This window comes from Atractosteus spatula, chromosome 21, assembly GCF_055471065.1.
Source record: "Atractosteus spatula isolate fAtrSpa1 chromosome 21, fAtrSpa1.hap1, whole genome shotgun sequence".
In the NCBI taxonomy this organism is placed as follows: domain Eukaryota; kingdom Metazoa; phylum Chordata; class Actinopteri; order Semionotiformes; family Lepisosteidae; genus Atractosteus; species Atractosteus spatula.
The window spans coordinates 2,833,525-2,848,816 of NC_142726.1; the positions used below are offsets into that span (position 1 = coordinate 2,833,525).

Sequence of the window (15,292 nt, forward strand, 5' to 3'; positions counted from 1 at the left end):
TTTGCCGTTGAGATCGAAGTTTGTTTGGTCTGTTAATATTTGGAAGGCTACTCGAATGATTGCATTCAAAACGTTCATATGTTTAACTAATCGTATCGTTTTGGCTCGCCCTCGTAAGGGATAGCCTACCTGACGAAATACCTTGCTGAACGTGTTCTGAGGCCTCTGATTTCAACACGGTGTAGTTAATAGCAGGCTTCTGTTTATTTTTTTAGAAACACTTCAAAATTAAATAAGCTTACAGTTTAATATTCTCTTCGGATAAATATAATTAACACAACCAAAGCTTTAAACAATTCCACCAAGACGCAACACAATCTGTCGTAAAATGTACGGTACAGCAATTGTGCTATTCTGTGTAGGTGCAAAAGACTACCCCAATTCTGTGGATATTTGTCGTTTTCTTATGAATATATCGTTATTGATCAATAGTTATGAAGCATCTCACATAGTACGATAAATTACTTTGTAAAGTATTATAAAGGTATAATTTTGGAAAGAATTCAGGAAAAATGATGATAACGCTGAACACTGCCCCGGGCTAAATTCTATTAAATGTGAATCTTACGAAAGTAAATCTCGTCTCGTAAAACTAATTTATTCTCTTTCCTGAAACAAATAATCCAATAGACACATTTCCAGTAGCCTATCTGACGAAGCTGCAGTTGTCTTGGGTACGTTTCGGTTGACTTTAAGGTTTATAGTAAATTGATCTAATACATAGACCACAGATTTCACTTGTGTTTCAAAATCTTGGGCTTACACAGTCTACATTCTTGATGCACAACTGGAATGTACAAATATTAGATTATGTGAAACCTATTCGTCTGTACTGTATATTTCAAAATGTACATCTCTCAGCCTTTCCCCTCTGTTAAGTAAAACCCGCTCAGTGATCACCACGCAAAATTAGCAGAACAGCTGGTGTGCGGTTAACGTGTCACCAGCGTTCCTACCTGCGCTTGAAACTGGTCAAGAATACCCAATATTTGGTCTATGTTGCATGCAAATCTCTGGGCTGACCTACTTCTCCGTCTCCTCTTCACTTCAGACACTCAGCTAAAATCCATAAATTAAGGAAATTAACTGATGGGGCCCGGGGCAACTTTGTAAGCTATTTAAATCTTTAAATTTACAACATCTTCTGCATACTTCGTGTAATTGAACTAACTGCGGGGTTGTTACTTTAATGAGAATTTTTTTCCTGTCTTCCTTGTAGTTTGTACTCCAGAAGACACAACAAAATTTCGCCCCGAGGGGAAAAGGTTCCTTGCTCTATGCCAAGGAGTGGAGAGATGAGGGGATCTGGGAGTGCGCGGGTGTCTCGGGTGTATCTGGGATCGGATGGTCCCTTTTTCCCAATTTCCCAAGTCTTGCCCTGTCCGGAAGAGTAAGTTGAAGGCAAATGCGAAGCGGGTGAAAGACGGTATCTGCCCGTCTTTATCGGGAGAAAGGCGTCTCTCGCACAGGGCGAAGGATCGATTTCAAAGCGCACTTCAAATTAATCCATCGCTACCTTCGGCTCTTAACCTTGATCTCCCTCTTTCTAGTGTGGCCGTGCGTCCTTTCGGACACTAGTAGGCGCCAGACATCAAGAAACAAACACCGAGAGCGGGAATGCAAGGGAAGGATTTGGGAATACTGTAATTATAAGGCTCAATGCAACATTCATTATTTAGAACTATTTACACGCAAATAAACAAACAGACAAATAAATAAATAAACAGCTAGCCTATGTAAGCACCTGTAAAGTGGAGAAGGGGGAACGGTTAGATTTTTGTACAGTTCAGTGTTGTAGACAGCGCGTTAATAAATGTTCTCGTGTATTAAAAGGTTGATCTATTAGTGTTTCGTATTTAAACGCATTAGTGCATCGTTTGTGTGTGTGTCAGTGTGTTTCAATTTTACTTCAACAGAATGAATCTCAGGGTAGAAAATCTGGTTGCTCTTTGAGCTAGCAGCCTGCCTTTCTGCTCGCTTGTATAGGAAGTCTTCACGGCAGACATCTCCATCTAGCCGTGTGCTATAATTGAAATGGCGCGTTTCGCTGGAGGCAGGTTGTGAGGGCGCTTTTTGTAATAGCAGAATGCATGTCGATAGACGTCATTTGGTTTTAATGGCCTACAGGAAATTTGGCGTTACAATACGAGACATTAGCAAGCGAGAAAGGAAAGAAAAAACAGCCGCATGGAAACTGTTTATAGAGATCTGCATATTCAACATCAGCATTTCTTATATAGATACTTTATCAACAAGTTACACTGTGCTTCCATAATCGCTCTATAAGTGCAAGAGATGAGGGAAACGTGCCCAGCGTTACTTATTTGGGAACTGAAAATTTATGCCTAGTTGAAAATGCCTGGGGAAATATTACATCAGACGAAATGACAATGATTAAAATCTGCTTTTTTCTTCAGTAAGTCTATCGAGCGACGTGACAGTGGCCTGATACTTAACATTAAACCGTTATCCCCCAGCAAACCAGAACTTAAAAACCGTTATAAGGATTTATTTATTTATATTTTGGGGGAAAAGGAGGAAAAATACCAAATGACTCGGTCTAATCTTCACCGGCATCTTGGGGAAAGGAGGAAAAATATCAAATTTTCATCTTGAATTTAGCTAGGGCGCGAGTAGGGTTGAGCTAATTGTAGCCTAATCCTTGCCCCAGAGGCGTTTGGAAAGCCTAGAGCAAGAATTCTTTTTAGCTCTCCTCTGTTATTTAGAGACGGATTATATTGGCTTTCTTCTTCTCATAACAGCCCGGCAGTTTCATTTTAGCAAAAAGAAGGACAAGAAGCTCAAAAAATCGCAGCTGGGGCCAGCCGTCTGATATTAAAAGTCTAGAAATAAGAGCGGAAAAAAGGGAAGAAGAGATTTCGTCTATGTTCAAGGTAAGGACGCTGCTTGCTTCCTGTGTTGCTGTTTTCAAAGTGCCTGATCTCAACTAGTCTAGTCGACACTATAGATCTTTAAAGCTACAGTGACCCTTTTTATAACAATGCATTAGAGCTACTTTCCTCGGTTTTTGGAGGTTTTGGGGGCTTGTCTCTGCGAAAGAAAGGGCATGAAACTCGAGGAATACTGAAGTATGGTATCGCACTTAGTTTTATCAAACTTGGAGGAAATGTTACGGAAAGAGATAATTCAGTTCTCCTGGTGGACGGATGAAATCTGGCTCGGATTTGCTTCGGACTTTCCTAAAACGTTTGAAACGGTACACACGTCTGAATAATGCACGTATAGAAAGCTCGTCTCCCTGTTTCACGGGGTGATCTGTTTTTAATTTATGAATCAAGGAGATGCATGTAGCTCACTCCCTGTCTGTATGCAATGTTAACCGGGCGCCAGTGAGAATGAATTTACGAACAGGCTGCTGAGGAGGCTGGTAAATATCGCGTTGTGCTTCCCGAACGAAAAACCACGCCGAACCACCGACACGTCTGAAATTAAAGTAATTTATATGGGATATGAAAACAGTATAATGTATATTTTCAAAAACGTTCCGTCGTATTAAAAACATCTTTTCTGATATGTTGGTATGTGAAAAAGACGCCATATTGTGAAATTGGCAGAATTCCCCCCTTGGGCACAAATGTATGTTCAGGGGTAATAGAATTGTGGAAACCGTGTTTCGCTATTGTTTTAATTTTTGGTGGGCGAACATAAACTTTTACGTGTAATGTACGTTTTCCTCAAAGGTACGCAGCAGCACAGCTGGTCGAAAATAAAACTTCGTTAAGCAGAAGCTCTTAATAATAAAGTCGATTTTCTTTTCTGCTCTTATTATTTTTTAACACAACCTACGCGTCGTAGAACCGCTCGCGCAACGTGTGGTGTTTCTGTTCAAAAGTTTATGATCGATCAACACAAGCGGTTGTGTTGCAAAATCAAACTTTTAGTTGGCGTTTTTTTTTAAATCACGTTTCCTGAGCAGCCTACAGTCCTTAACGTGTTGCCTACAAAATTGACTTCGGTGGCCTCTTATCTCAGTTATAAAAAGGCGATCATTTCTTTCATTACCGGTTACAGAGTGTCTGATGTTAAATAACCCGAGAATACTTCAAGCATTTAGTCAATGAGAAACCGATAATACAGACCGTCAGGGAACAGATGTTAGTGCTGATCTCATTAAAGACGAGTCAATGGTCCTTTTCGAGTTCGGATGTTTATTTTTGTCTGGGGACTCCTGAGAACACTTTAGACCGAGCGTGGAGATAAATAAATAATGCGTGTTCCAAAAGTGTGAGCAGGACTCTGCTTTATTTTCTCCGGTACACTCATTCGTGATTTATAGTTTACATCTATGGCTGTTTAATAGCCTTATTTAGCCCCATTCATTTTTGAATTTTTCATCTTTTTTTTTATCCATTTCGACCCCTCTGGCTGTCTTGCTCTATTTTCACCTAACCCTTCACCTCCTCAGCCCCTCCCTCCCTCCCTCCCTTCTCTCTCTGTCTTTCCTGTTTTCTCTCTCTCTCTCCATTGGTGTGTGTGTGTATACTTTTGTATCTGGCTTATTCCCCCAACATTAATATCAGTATTGGTTACCATGGCCCGTGGCTATATGAAGAGGTGGGATAGCTTCATACGCCCAAAAGTTCTTAAGTCTTTTGAAGTCTTTCTTTCACTGGGATGTGAAATGTATCATCCAGAGTGTGTATTAAATGAACAGTATTCCTGTAGGCTTCGTGTGTAGCGAGGCAGGCAACACCCTGGAAAATTCTGTAGTCTTTCTGCATTCTCTGCCCCGGGCATCCTGCCGTGGGCAAAAGCGCTGAATGGAGCGCTAACAACAGCCTTCTGTTTACCTTTTATGGTTAAAATAACAGCCTAGCAAATGAGCGGCTTCACGGAGGAACGATTCGGTGAAATCACTCTCAAGCTGCGCTAACATAGCTCGTTCAGTCACCTCTCCAAAACTGAACAACTGCGAGCACAATAGGGCAGAAAATGATTTTGTGCGCAAATGAGCGTCGCATCCCGAGACGTTAATTTCAGCGCAACATGGGTAATAGTTTTGACAACACTCTCGATATGCGCAATTAGCGCGTTAAGACTTTGGCCATCTGATTCAGGGAACCCCCCCCCCCCACACACACACACCCAAAAAAATAAAGCGTGTATTAAAGTTAAAGTATTACCCGAAACGACCTACCCACACGTGAAGGGGGCGAGGGCTGCGCAAAGTTTGACTGACGTGAGAAAAAAAACGATACGGGGGGTAACGCTTTCTTCAACGCGATTTTTAAAAAAAAAAACATCACTAGAAAAGTTTCAGTGTGGACGTGAAACATGTTATCAACGCGTTAAAAGGGGCGCTACGAAAAAAGCCATTTTGATCGCCCTTCTCCGTGTAGTGAGTAAAGCAGCTGATGACTCCTCATCTGGGGTGAAGTCCCGTGTGTGTGATGGTGTCAGGCTCCAAGACGCGCACAGGGGGATGTTGTGGCTGGCGCTCGGTTCACGCACTGGGTCACACGGACGGACATTAGAGGTGACGGATATTTACACGACATTGTAAAGCCATCCAGCGCATCTTCGATGTAAAAGTGGGGCGACATATATCCATATGTTGTGATATTTCGTTATTCGTTATCGTTTATAACTCGCAGGTCAAAAAGCGATTCAAGTTTTGCCCAGAGTCGATTAAAGGTTATCGACCTGCGCTGCGGCTTTTCTCGTCCAGCTACGTCTTTCAGCTGTGCAGAACAGGCTGACGCGAACCTCGTACCTCGCTTTCCTTAAACTCTAATTTCAATTAACCGCCACCAGTCGCAGTTCATTTCTTACATAGCACAGCAAACGTTTTCCTTTGCAGAAGAAATGAACTACATGCGTTAAAAGTATGTTTGACTTACTAGCAAACCACAAGCCGGTATGCTAAGAATGAGATATAGGCTAATTAAAGTGGCATTTTGACCTTGTGGCCATATCTGAAACAACATAGACTTTGGTTCATCAATGCAATAGGGAGCACGTGGATAATCTATTTCATGTACAGCTGAACTTTTCTGCGTATTTAGCAATGAAAAGAAATATCTTTCAGGGATCTTTTGCCTAGTAGATTCAACATGCGAAGAGAGTCATCTTCGTCATTCATTAATATATTTTATTATTAATGCTTATTTTTTTCCTTGAATTATTGCGTTGTCTACTAATTTCAGGTTACTGCTATTTTCGAAGAATTGGTTCCTAATCGAGTTTAAAGAAATGACATATCTTGGTCAACATTTGCTTTTTAAAAATATTTTGGGACATTTTGTGAGACAAACAGCATTATTGAGTCCGCCTTTGGAGATTAGGAAGTCGTTAATTTAGAGGTGTCTAGTTACTGAGACAAACTTGCAAAAAGCCCCCGAATCCCAATTCACAAATTGGTTATTCGTTTGTCAGGGGATATTTCACGTCTAACACATAAGCCCACGACCTTTAATTAGAATTTTGCAGTTTGTTTTATCTCCCTGGAGGCTGACACCTAGCATTTTTCTTTCTTGATCGCTAATAAGCAACCTTCCATTCTTCCCTCCGGTAATCCGAGGAAAAGGATGCAAATACACTTAATTAGAGTTGTGGCAATAATTTGTAAGCTAAATATGCGATCAGGCAGATGTAGAAGTGATCTGATCAGAGCCAAGATCGCACTTGCTCTAAAGGTACGAGATACTGTCATTCTTGAAACGCGCCTCATTAATCTCTTTGCTTTCTCTCCCCCCCAACACCCCTCCCCTCTTCCCTTTTTTGAACATTGGCTTGTACACAGGAAGGACGAAGCATGTCACGCTTGTCTTTGACCCGGTCTCCAGTGTCTCCTCTGGCCGCTCAGGGAATCCCGTTACCGGCTCAGCTGACGAAAGCGAACGCACCGGTTCACATCGATGTTGGAGGACACATGTACACGAGCAGTCTGGCAACTCTCACCAAATACCCGGACTCTAGGTAAGACTCTGCTTCTCTCCTCTGTTTCCCCTACCGCTCTGGTCCGCAGGAATGACGTATTTAAATGCATGGTCATCGTCAGCCTATCTATGGATCTGCTGAAGCTGGTATTATCCCTGTGACACTTCATACAACGTTTCTTCTCGGGAACCTTAAGCTTCATTTATAAGCAGTTATCATCACGCGAGTGCCTTTTGCTGGTGTTGCTATTCTTCATTTTCAGTGTGCTGATAAAAGTACCCATATCAGCACATTACTTACTTAAAATAGCTGGGGTTGCATGAATCTGTTTTATTATAAAGTGGACTCATAGGCCTGCCTTTATTGTCCGTAAAGGCGTCAACAATAATTTGCGTTTTTAAGTTAAGCGTCCGAGACAAGAAAGGTCCGACTTCCACTGTAGCAACTTGTCAGACGTATTAAGATCACCTTAAAACGCGCCATCCCTTTATCCTTCAGCTTCCAAAATGATAGTTTACCCTCTTCCTGTTAATCTACTTTAGTACACGTTCCGCTTGTTTACATCCACAATGTTTTGTGTAGAAGTACACTTTTTCACCGCTTAAAATATAAAGTGAAAAAGCAGAAGAAACAATCATCACCATTTGACGGAAAACAGGTGATTAAATCAGATGGGTGGTTGAGATATGTTGACGTTTGCCTGTGTTCTCTTCAAGAGTTCGGAGTGCTTGACTCACACTTGAACGAGATTCCTCAGTTACCACAAATTGAATAGGTGTAAGAAAGCAATACCGGGTGGCTAGCTAACGAAAATGCATAGAGAAGTTTAAGAAAACGAGTCAGTCAAATAGTTCTTGAAGGGTAATCATGTTTAAGATAAGCGTGAATAGTATAACTCAAGAACAAGCAGCTCTATACGTCTTAAGCAGTAATCGTATTTTCTATTCGTGTGAAGCCCTAAATACGGTAAATGTCATGGGATTTGTACGCGTCAGTTCCTAGAACTGAAGGAAGACCAAACTCTGTACTACTGTATTTTAGAAAGTTGTCGAGGTGATGGTCTTATTTTAGAACCTCATTACTAACAGTGTGTATCGCATATGGGAAGGAGCAAGCAAACCGGTTAATCGAGCGTCTGCAATAATATTATCGACATAAACGTCTCTTGTAGAGCTATCTGTAAGTATTTTCATTCTCTGACGTGAAGATTATTAAAATCATTTTTAAAGAATAGACACTGATTTGATATGTGTACTGTTTAACAGTGTATACAGTATATATCGATGAAATGTATTGTATCTATTGAAGAATAGGCTACAACTCAACAATGTTTGAAATACATCTGAAGGAGTAAGGGCATACTCTAATGTGCCTTTCACTCTTGTAGCAGAAATTGCCTCTTGTGTGGTTCACTGTAAACATTTTAAGTGGATGAAATGAAGATGAAAAATGATAAATACATCAACAGTAAAACCACAGTGAGGTTTTAAATTAAACTTCTTTCTTTAAGTATTTTTGCCTTCTGTGGCTTACTTTGAAATGCAGATTCAGTTTCAAGAATTGTAGTCTCAGTGGACATTGAGCAGAAAATATTGTGTGCTGGTTGCCTTGTATTTCCGGCACACTATAGAATTGGGTGCTCCACTATATTATATCTAAAGCAAACAAACTTCTTCCAAAAACAGCTGAAGGTTAAGGGAATGAGTGTGCTATTCAAGAATACAATGATCTATCAATCACAATGAAATTTAAAACAAATATCCATTTAGACTCACAGCATCTAGAAAGGTGGTGAAAATATTTACATATTTTTATTATGCATTGAGTTTTAACTTTCTGTGCTTTGTAAGGAGATGAGGAACAAGGACTTGCAGCCATAAATTAACAGATTATAACCTGAAAGTATCTGAGGTTTCTCACTCCAGAGTCTTTAGTGACAGCCTGACTGCTAGAATACATGAAGTGTAGAAATATTTTAACAGAGCAATTCTTTCAGTGCCAGCGTGTCGTGCATTGAAATTCGAAAAACACTCCAACGTTCATCACAGAGGAAACTGTACTCCCGAGAACAGACAGGTTATAGTCAGGCAAGGTCAATCCTTTGACTTAGAATAGCCTTTGCCTTCAAAATCAAAGCATCAATATGTTTTTTCTTGGAGTTTTTTTAATTTCCTTTAGTCAAAGTTATGTTTGCTGCTTTTACTTAATCAGATTCTGTATCCTGAACTTAAATTATAGAAAAAAATATAACTAGAATATATCTTGAGCCGGTTTTAGGCATATCTAGTGATTATTTTAATTAGACGTGTTTTGTGCTGGGTTATATGGAACTGGTTTTGCTAAAAAAACAGGAAATGATACTTATTGATATCTTATTGAGAAATAGGTGTGAATTGATAAGAGATCTTGATTTTTAGTTCAGTTCATTGTCCTGTCAAGACTCAGTCAGAATTCTGAGCTCAGTATGCAAAAGTTTAAAATGCAGTGATTTTTTTAACAGATTGCCCTTTTAATTATGCAGAAAGAGAAAAGAAACTTAGTCTAGTAAGTAATGTCTGGGAATTCATCTTCTTTCAGGCCGCCACATTAAGGACAAGATTCATGAAAGATGTATGAGCTGGTGTTCTGGAAGTCTATCACTGCTTAAGTTAGCTTAATTTTGACATTATGACTGAGAATTGGAGGTAGTGATGGACAATGTTCCCATTCGCTTCGAAGAGTGAAGATAAACCTTCTCAGACTATTTGATACCAACTGTACTGTACCTTGGCGTAACTTTACTTGTAAAATAGCTTGAATTAAAAACTGTCTCGGCATACGTTTGACCTTTTCCTGCAAGTTGTACTGTACTATAAGCATAGAAAATACTGTTTTTCCGTTTCTTCTGTCAGTTGAATTAGTGTCACTGCACTCAGTTTGTGTTTTTCTTAGGACTGTTAAGAATGGGCTGTAGTGCTTCATGCTGGATATTTCCCTTCATCCCTACTGTGCAACAAAAGCAGAATGAGTTATAGTGAATCAAATCGAACGTGTCAAAGTGACACTACTGAAATCATACAGTAACTCTGAGCCACCTCCCCCTCTCTGGATACATACACAACTGTCTCCCCAGTGCACGCTTGGTTTAAACCCCGGTTCTAACCATCAGGTTTAAACCCCTTTGTTACAAATATGTACCGCTTCCAGCCTGGATTAGTTAAAATGGTTATCTGCTGTCAGCTTATTCAGATGAGCTTCCCTGAAGCACCATTTTTTAAAACTTTTTACTTTTTTTAAAACTTTTACTGCACTTCTCACTGACCATACTGACTATACGTATTGTATTGTTGTATTATTGGATCATTTCGTTACACTGTGCTGTGTTGACTGTGCTGAGCTGCTGTTGCACTGCAATTTCCCTCACGGGATCAATAAAGTATCTATCTATCATTGGTAAGGTAGAGCAGTCCTTTCTCTGTCCTTCAGTCTGCTGTTTGAGTCCTGTCCACTCATCTCTAGACAGCACGCTGGGTGGCCTCTTTCCTTTACCTGTTTTGACATGACAGATGCAAAGCCCAGTGAGCCCTTTGACGGTATATTCTCGAGTAGTTATATTCTTGTTTCTAGCAAGTTAAAAAATGGTGGGGGGTGGGGGGGGGAGGGGAGGTGGAGAAAAGAAAACAGAAGCAGCATTTTAATTGCTTTAAAAAGTTGAGATGAAAAACAGAGGAGGGCCCGGAGCGAGCTTGGTGAAAATTCTAGCTGGAAGAATTGCAAGACCATATGAGAAAAGATCACCTCAGGCAAACTGTGAGATGAGTATTGGTTTTTTATAAAGCATTTTGCATCGATTTCCAGAAAAGGAGAGAGAGTGAGTGTCTCGCGCATGGCCCTTACTCAGGGCAAAAACTGCACAGCTTTGTAAGAACACAAGTTTGGGGTGCAGACCAGATCGGACTTGGAGTTGGGTGCCCTCCGCCAGCAGAGCTGTATACTCCACAATGTGAGGTGCGATTAATACTCTGAATCCCCAGCTGTATTTCAAAAAGAAAATCGAATGTATTCTAGATCAGACTTATTGCATTTGTTCTCAGGTACAGGACTCTCAGGTATACAGTATCTGTGGAGGATGAGCATGGACGTGGAGTTGAGGCTAGTCTTCTCTGTGGGTGACTCATTTGAAATGACTAAATGAGAGACTTAAGCACTATAAACCTTGTTTTATTTATAGTTGTTATTCGATTAACCGGATAACCCGAGTATGATTCTGTAATGCTTCAGAATGAAACAATAGATGTAGAGATGTAGTACTGTAGAGATTTTCAGGACAACTCTGTGACTGTGGCAAAAGTTAAGATCGTAAATCAAAGATAAACATGGCACACTTGACCATTCTTAAATTATCCTAGTGATTTATTTGGTTGATACCTGTATTCAAAATGACATAGATTTGCAGTTGTTTACATATCTGGGAGTCTTACTTGAGCAGTTCAGGTGAAGGATTCTACAGCAGTGCCTTGCATGGGATTTGAACCCACAACCCACAACCCCTTAATCCAGGACCACAACCACTGCTCCAAACTGCTGTGGCGTCTTCTGACTTCTTAAAATACCCTTCTACCACAAGAAGCAGAAGTAGCCAAATGTGTTTCAGATTTTGTGCAGGGTGGTAATACACATTCCATACACAAGTCCATGAATGGCAAGAAATGTATCGTTTCATTTTTTGTGTGGTTGTCCTGTCTTACTTGTCCTGACAATGGGTCATTAACAGTGGTAAGTAATTTTCGGGGCTCTGCAGATTGTATGTGAACCTTCCAAAAAACGCGTTTTTGGAAGACGTGTGAGCGAGCCAGAACTGACACTGAACTGCTATTTAAAGAGCTGGTTACATCAACGTGATGCTATCAGTGACCCCTTCCCATAGCAACAGCTGTTGTTAAAGAAGCTTATTTGGGAAGCTTGAAGGAATGAAGCAGTGAGAAAACAGGAAAACAGCCAGAGAAAATATGACACGGTCTCGAAATTAAATCCAGGGATGTTATTTTTATTCATACAAACAGCAGCTTAACCTTTAAAACAACATCAGAAGAGAAGTGACAGGAAGAAAAAAGAGGAAAATTGTACTTTTTATGTTACTGTTCCATGCAATTTAGTAGCCACCGTTAACACCTCAGCAGGGGTGTGACTAATAGCTTCCATTTCTTAAACAGGGTGGCAAAGGATTCCTTGTGCTTTCTTCTGGGACTTCTGCGTGCTTGAATTAAATTAAGGAAGCGGCAATTTGTCCCTTTTTGGAGTTCTGGGTCTTAAGAAAATCAAAGTTACCAAATAGCAATAGTTCGTGAACTGGAGTAAGAAAATTAACAAAAACATAATTGTTACAATGAGCATTCATTGTGTTATTCTGATTTGTGATTAGTTACTACTGTGCCAAGCCATTCTGAAGAGCTGTTTTCACAATAACCTTACAGTATGTGGCCTCAGGCCTACTTGAGAAAAATATTTTATGTGGCACTCCTAGATTGTTTCAATCTTACAGTAACAATAGGTTTCCATATTTATTTGATTCAACAGTTAGCAACTTATTGCTTTTGGGAGCATCTGATAAAATATACTGTGTCACAGTTCCATATTGATGCACTTTACAAGGTCAGAAAAAACTACCTGTGCCACTAGTGAACTCCCTAGTGCCTTGTGCAATAGATTTAATATAAAGGAAAGGTTATATGAGGGCCTAACGATTCCAGATTTTAACTTTTGTCACTGTTGAAATGTGTACTTCATCATAAAAATAGCCTTCTGCAATTATCCCCTTCATTATACCCATGAATACAAAGGCAGTACAGTTGAACATTCTGCTTCTGGAGACAAAAGGCAGTTAATTGCTGGTTTAGACTGTGAGCCCAACCTGAAATCATCCCTGACATTTCACACCTTCGCGCACATCAAACATATTGTGCCCATGTTTAAAAATGAATTTAGCAGAAAAAGAGTGAATGAGTGAAAATAAGGCATTCCAAATATGCCAAATAACTGATAGGCATTGTTGCTGAAAGACAGTAAAGTGCACAACCTTATCTACGGGCATAAGGCACGAGGCGGATAGAGGCTGAGAGATTTAACTTTGCTTCTATTTCCAGAGCTCTCCTGATTAGTCCTCATGGCAAACATCAGAGCTAATTGCTCTTTTATTTTTTTCTGCTCATTTTTAGCGGGTCAGCTGAGGACGTAGAGCAAAAAAGCCCACCTTATTACTCTATACCTGTCAATAATTCATGCATTCTTCTTCCTTTGTGGACTCTGGTGGGTAAGCCAACTATGCTCATTAAAAAAGGCATTTTTCTCTTTTTTTGAGTTCTGCAAAAGGGATGCGGTCTGCTTATGAATGAAGGTGGATATCAGTAGCAATTTATGGGATCTGTTTTTTTATCTACTTCACTAAAGAATCGTGATATTTATCTTTTGATTTTTTTGAGGGTTCAAGCAGTTGCTTCACTCTTTTCAGAACGATGCTTTTATGGAAGTTGTATGTCTCAGCTATGCTGCAATCTAATTCATTCGTTACTGACTGTGCTGCATAATTCCATCACAGAATATTGAGCTAAAAAGCTTCTCAGTGCCCCCTCATTTAATTTTATTTGTTTCCGCATTTTTAGATGTCTTACTTTAAATGTTTTAATGCCAGGGGCATTCATCTAATCTACAGTTACTGAACTGCACCCCCAAGACCCTCACTGTTTATTGCTGCAAGTATTGCAAAAGCATTAAAAAAAATACCACAGTTATAAAGCTAGAGAAGAGATAGCAAAACCAAAGGCCTGGAATATGAGACATTCATCTCCGTAGCTCCTTCTTTCAAGCAATATATTACCATATTCAAAAAGATTTCTGTTTCCAGCTTAATTCGAATGTGATTAATTAGGCGATAGTTACTGTAGTTAATAATCTGATTGGACCTGGACTGAGAAGGGTGATATTTAGGCCATCTGTAACGGAAGAGAATAAGAGAGCTTCTAAGCAGGAGGTGGATAAGTCCCTTTACAGTGGGAAATGAGAATACAGGATTTTTCAGTTTTTAATTGTTTTTTCCCCCATTTCTTTCTAGAATAAGCCGCCTGTTCAATGGCACAGAGCCCATTGTCTTGGATAGTTTGAAACAGCACTACTTCATCGACCGAGATGGAGAGATATTCCGGTACATTCTTAGCTTCCTCAGGACATCCAAGCTGCTCCTCCCGGATGACTTCAAGGTAAGGAACAGGTGTGGAATTGTCTGTTAATAGGCCGAGGCAGAGCACTTAACAATGTAGAGGACTGTGACTGTTGAGACAGAAGAACCAAGTCCTCTGTTTTCTGTGCCTTTCCCCTTCTTTTCCCTTTGAAGAAACAGCTAACTCGGTCATTTTCTGGGTTAAAACAGCCGTTTCAGACTTTTAAGAAAAACTTTGAACATTTTTTTTTTCAAGTTTAGAAACACCCCTTTACTCTCAGCAAAGACTGAAGCACTGACCGTGGTCAGTCTTATTTTATTTTTTTGGCACTTAGTGTTTGTTCAAGCGCAAAACCAGACTGCTGTTAAGAGTGTTAAGAGGCGGTTAAAAATGTTTTTTTTTTGTGTGAGCCAGAATATTTTGGCATCTGTTTCCGTAAAACGTGGTGAAATTTACCCAGAAGCATCTAAGCACCGTGGGAAACAATTATGAAAAAAACAGAAACGCTGGCTGTCAGAGGTGCAGTATATGTCCTCTGCTGGCACCAGTCACATCCTGGAGATGATAATTAAAAATTTCCTACTGCTGAGCAAGTCCAGTCTGATTCAAGCAACCTCTGGACCTTGCAGTACTCATGCTGCTTAGATTTAATCGCATTTCATGCAGCCCATTATAGAGATAGCACACAACAGTGTAAAGATGGAAAATAAGTGCCGATCCCATATTGGGTATTTACAGAATACAGCATGTATGCTGATAGGTGGTACAGATGCAATCCTGCTCCGCCAGAGATTAAATGCTCCCTGGTGTAGCTAGGGGTATCAAGGTGGGGCAATGAATAGCATGGTTGCCTGTGGCCCTGAGTTCAGTTCCTGGACCTGGGGTGCTGTCTGTGTGGAGTTTGTATGTTCTCCCCGTGTCTGTCTGGCTTTCCTCCAGGAGCTCCTCCGGTTTCCTTCCACAGTCCAGAGACATACTGGTAGGCGAATTGGCCCTGGTGTGCGTGTGTACACCTGTGTTGGTGTGCCCTGCGACGGACTGGTGTCCTGTCCAGGGTGTATCCTGCCTCATGTCCACTGCGTGCCGGGACAGATTCTGGCTCCCCCATGACTCTGAATTGAATGAAGCAGTTAGAAAATGGATGGATAGTGTTATTAGATAAAAAGCTAATGGGATACAGAAGCTCTGTTTCTTTCAGT

General features: G+C 40.4%; 1 protein-coding gene across 3 annotated transcripts in view; it reads left to right on the forward strand.

The window, feature by feature from the left end:
- The first annotated feature begins 2,669 nt into the window (after positions 1-2,669).
- kctd15b (potassium channel tetramerization domain containing 15b) overlaps positions 2,670-15,292 on the forward strand; it is a 30,357-nt gene continuing 17,734 nt past the window's right edge. Inside the window, exons 1-3 of one of the 3 annotated variants that reach the window (XM_088939181.1) lie at positions 2,670-2,894; positions 6,764-6,939; positions 13,988-14,132. In XM_088939181.1, the coding sequence (XP_088795307.1) occupies positions 2,886-2,894; positions 6,764-6,939; positions 13,988-14,132 (330 nt within the window). In that variant the 5' untranslated portion in view covers positions 2,670-2,885. Of the gene's footprint in view, positions 2,895-3,127; positions 3,218-5,319; positions 5,498-6,763; positions 6,940-13,987; positions 14,133-15,292 lie in introns of those variants that run through there. The other 2 variants (XM_088939183.1, XM_088939182.1) reach the window with 2 other exon arrangements.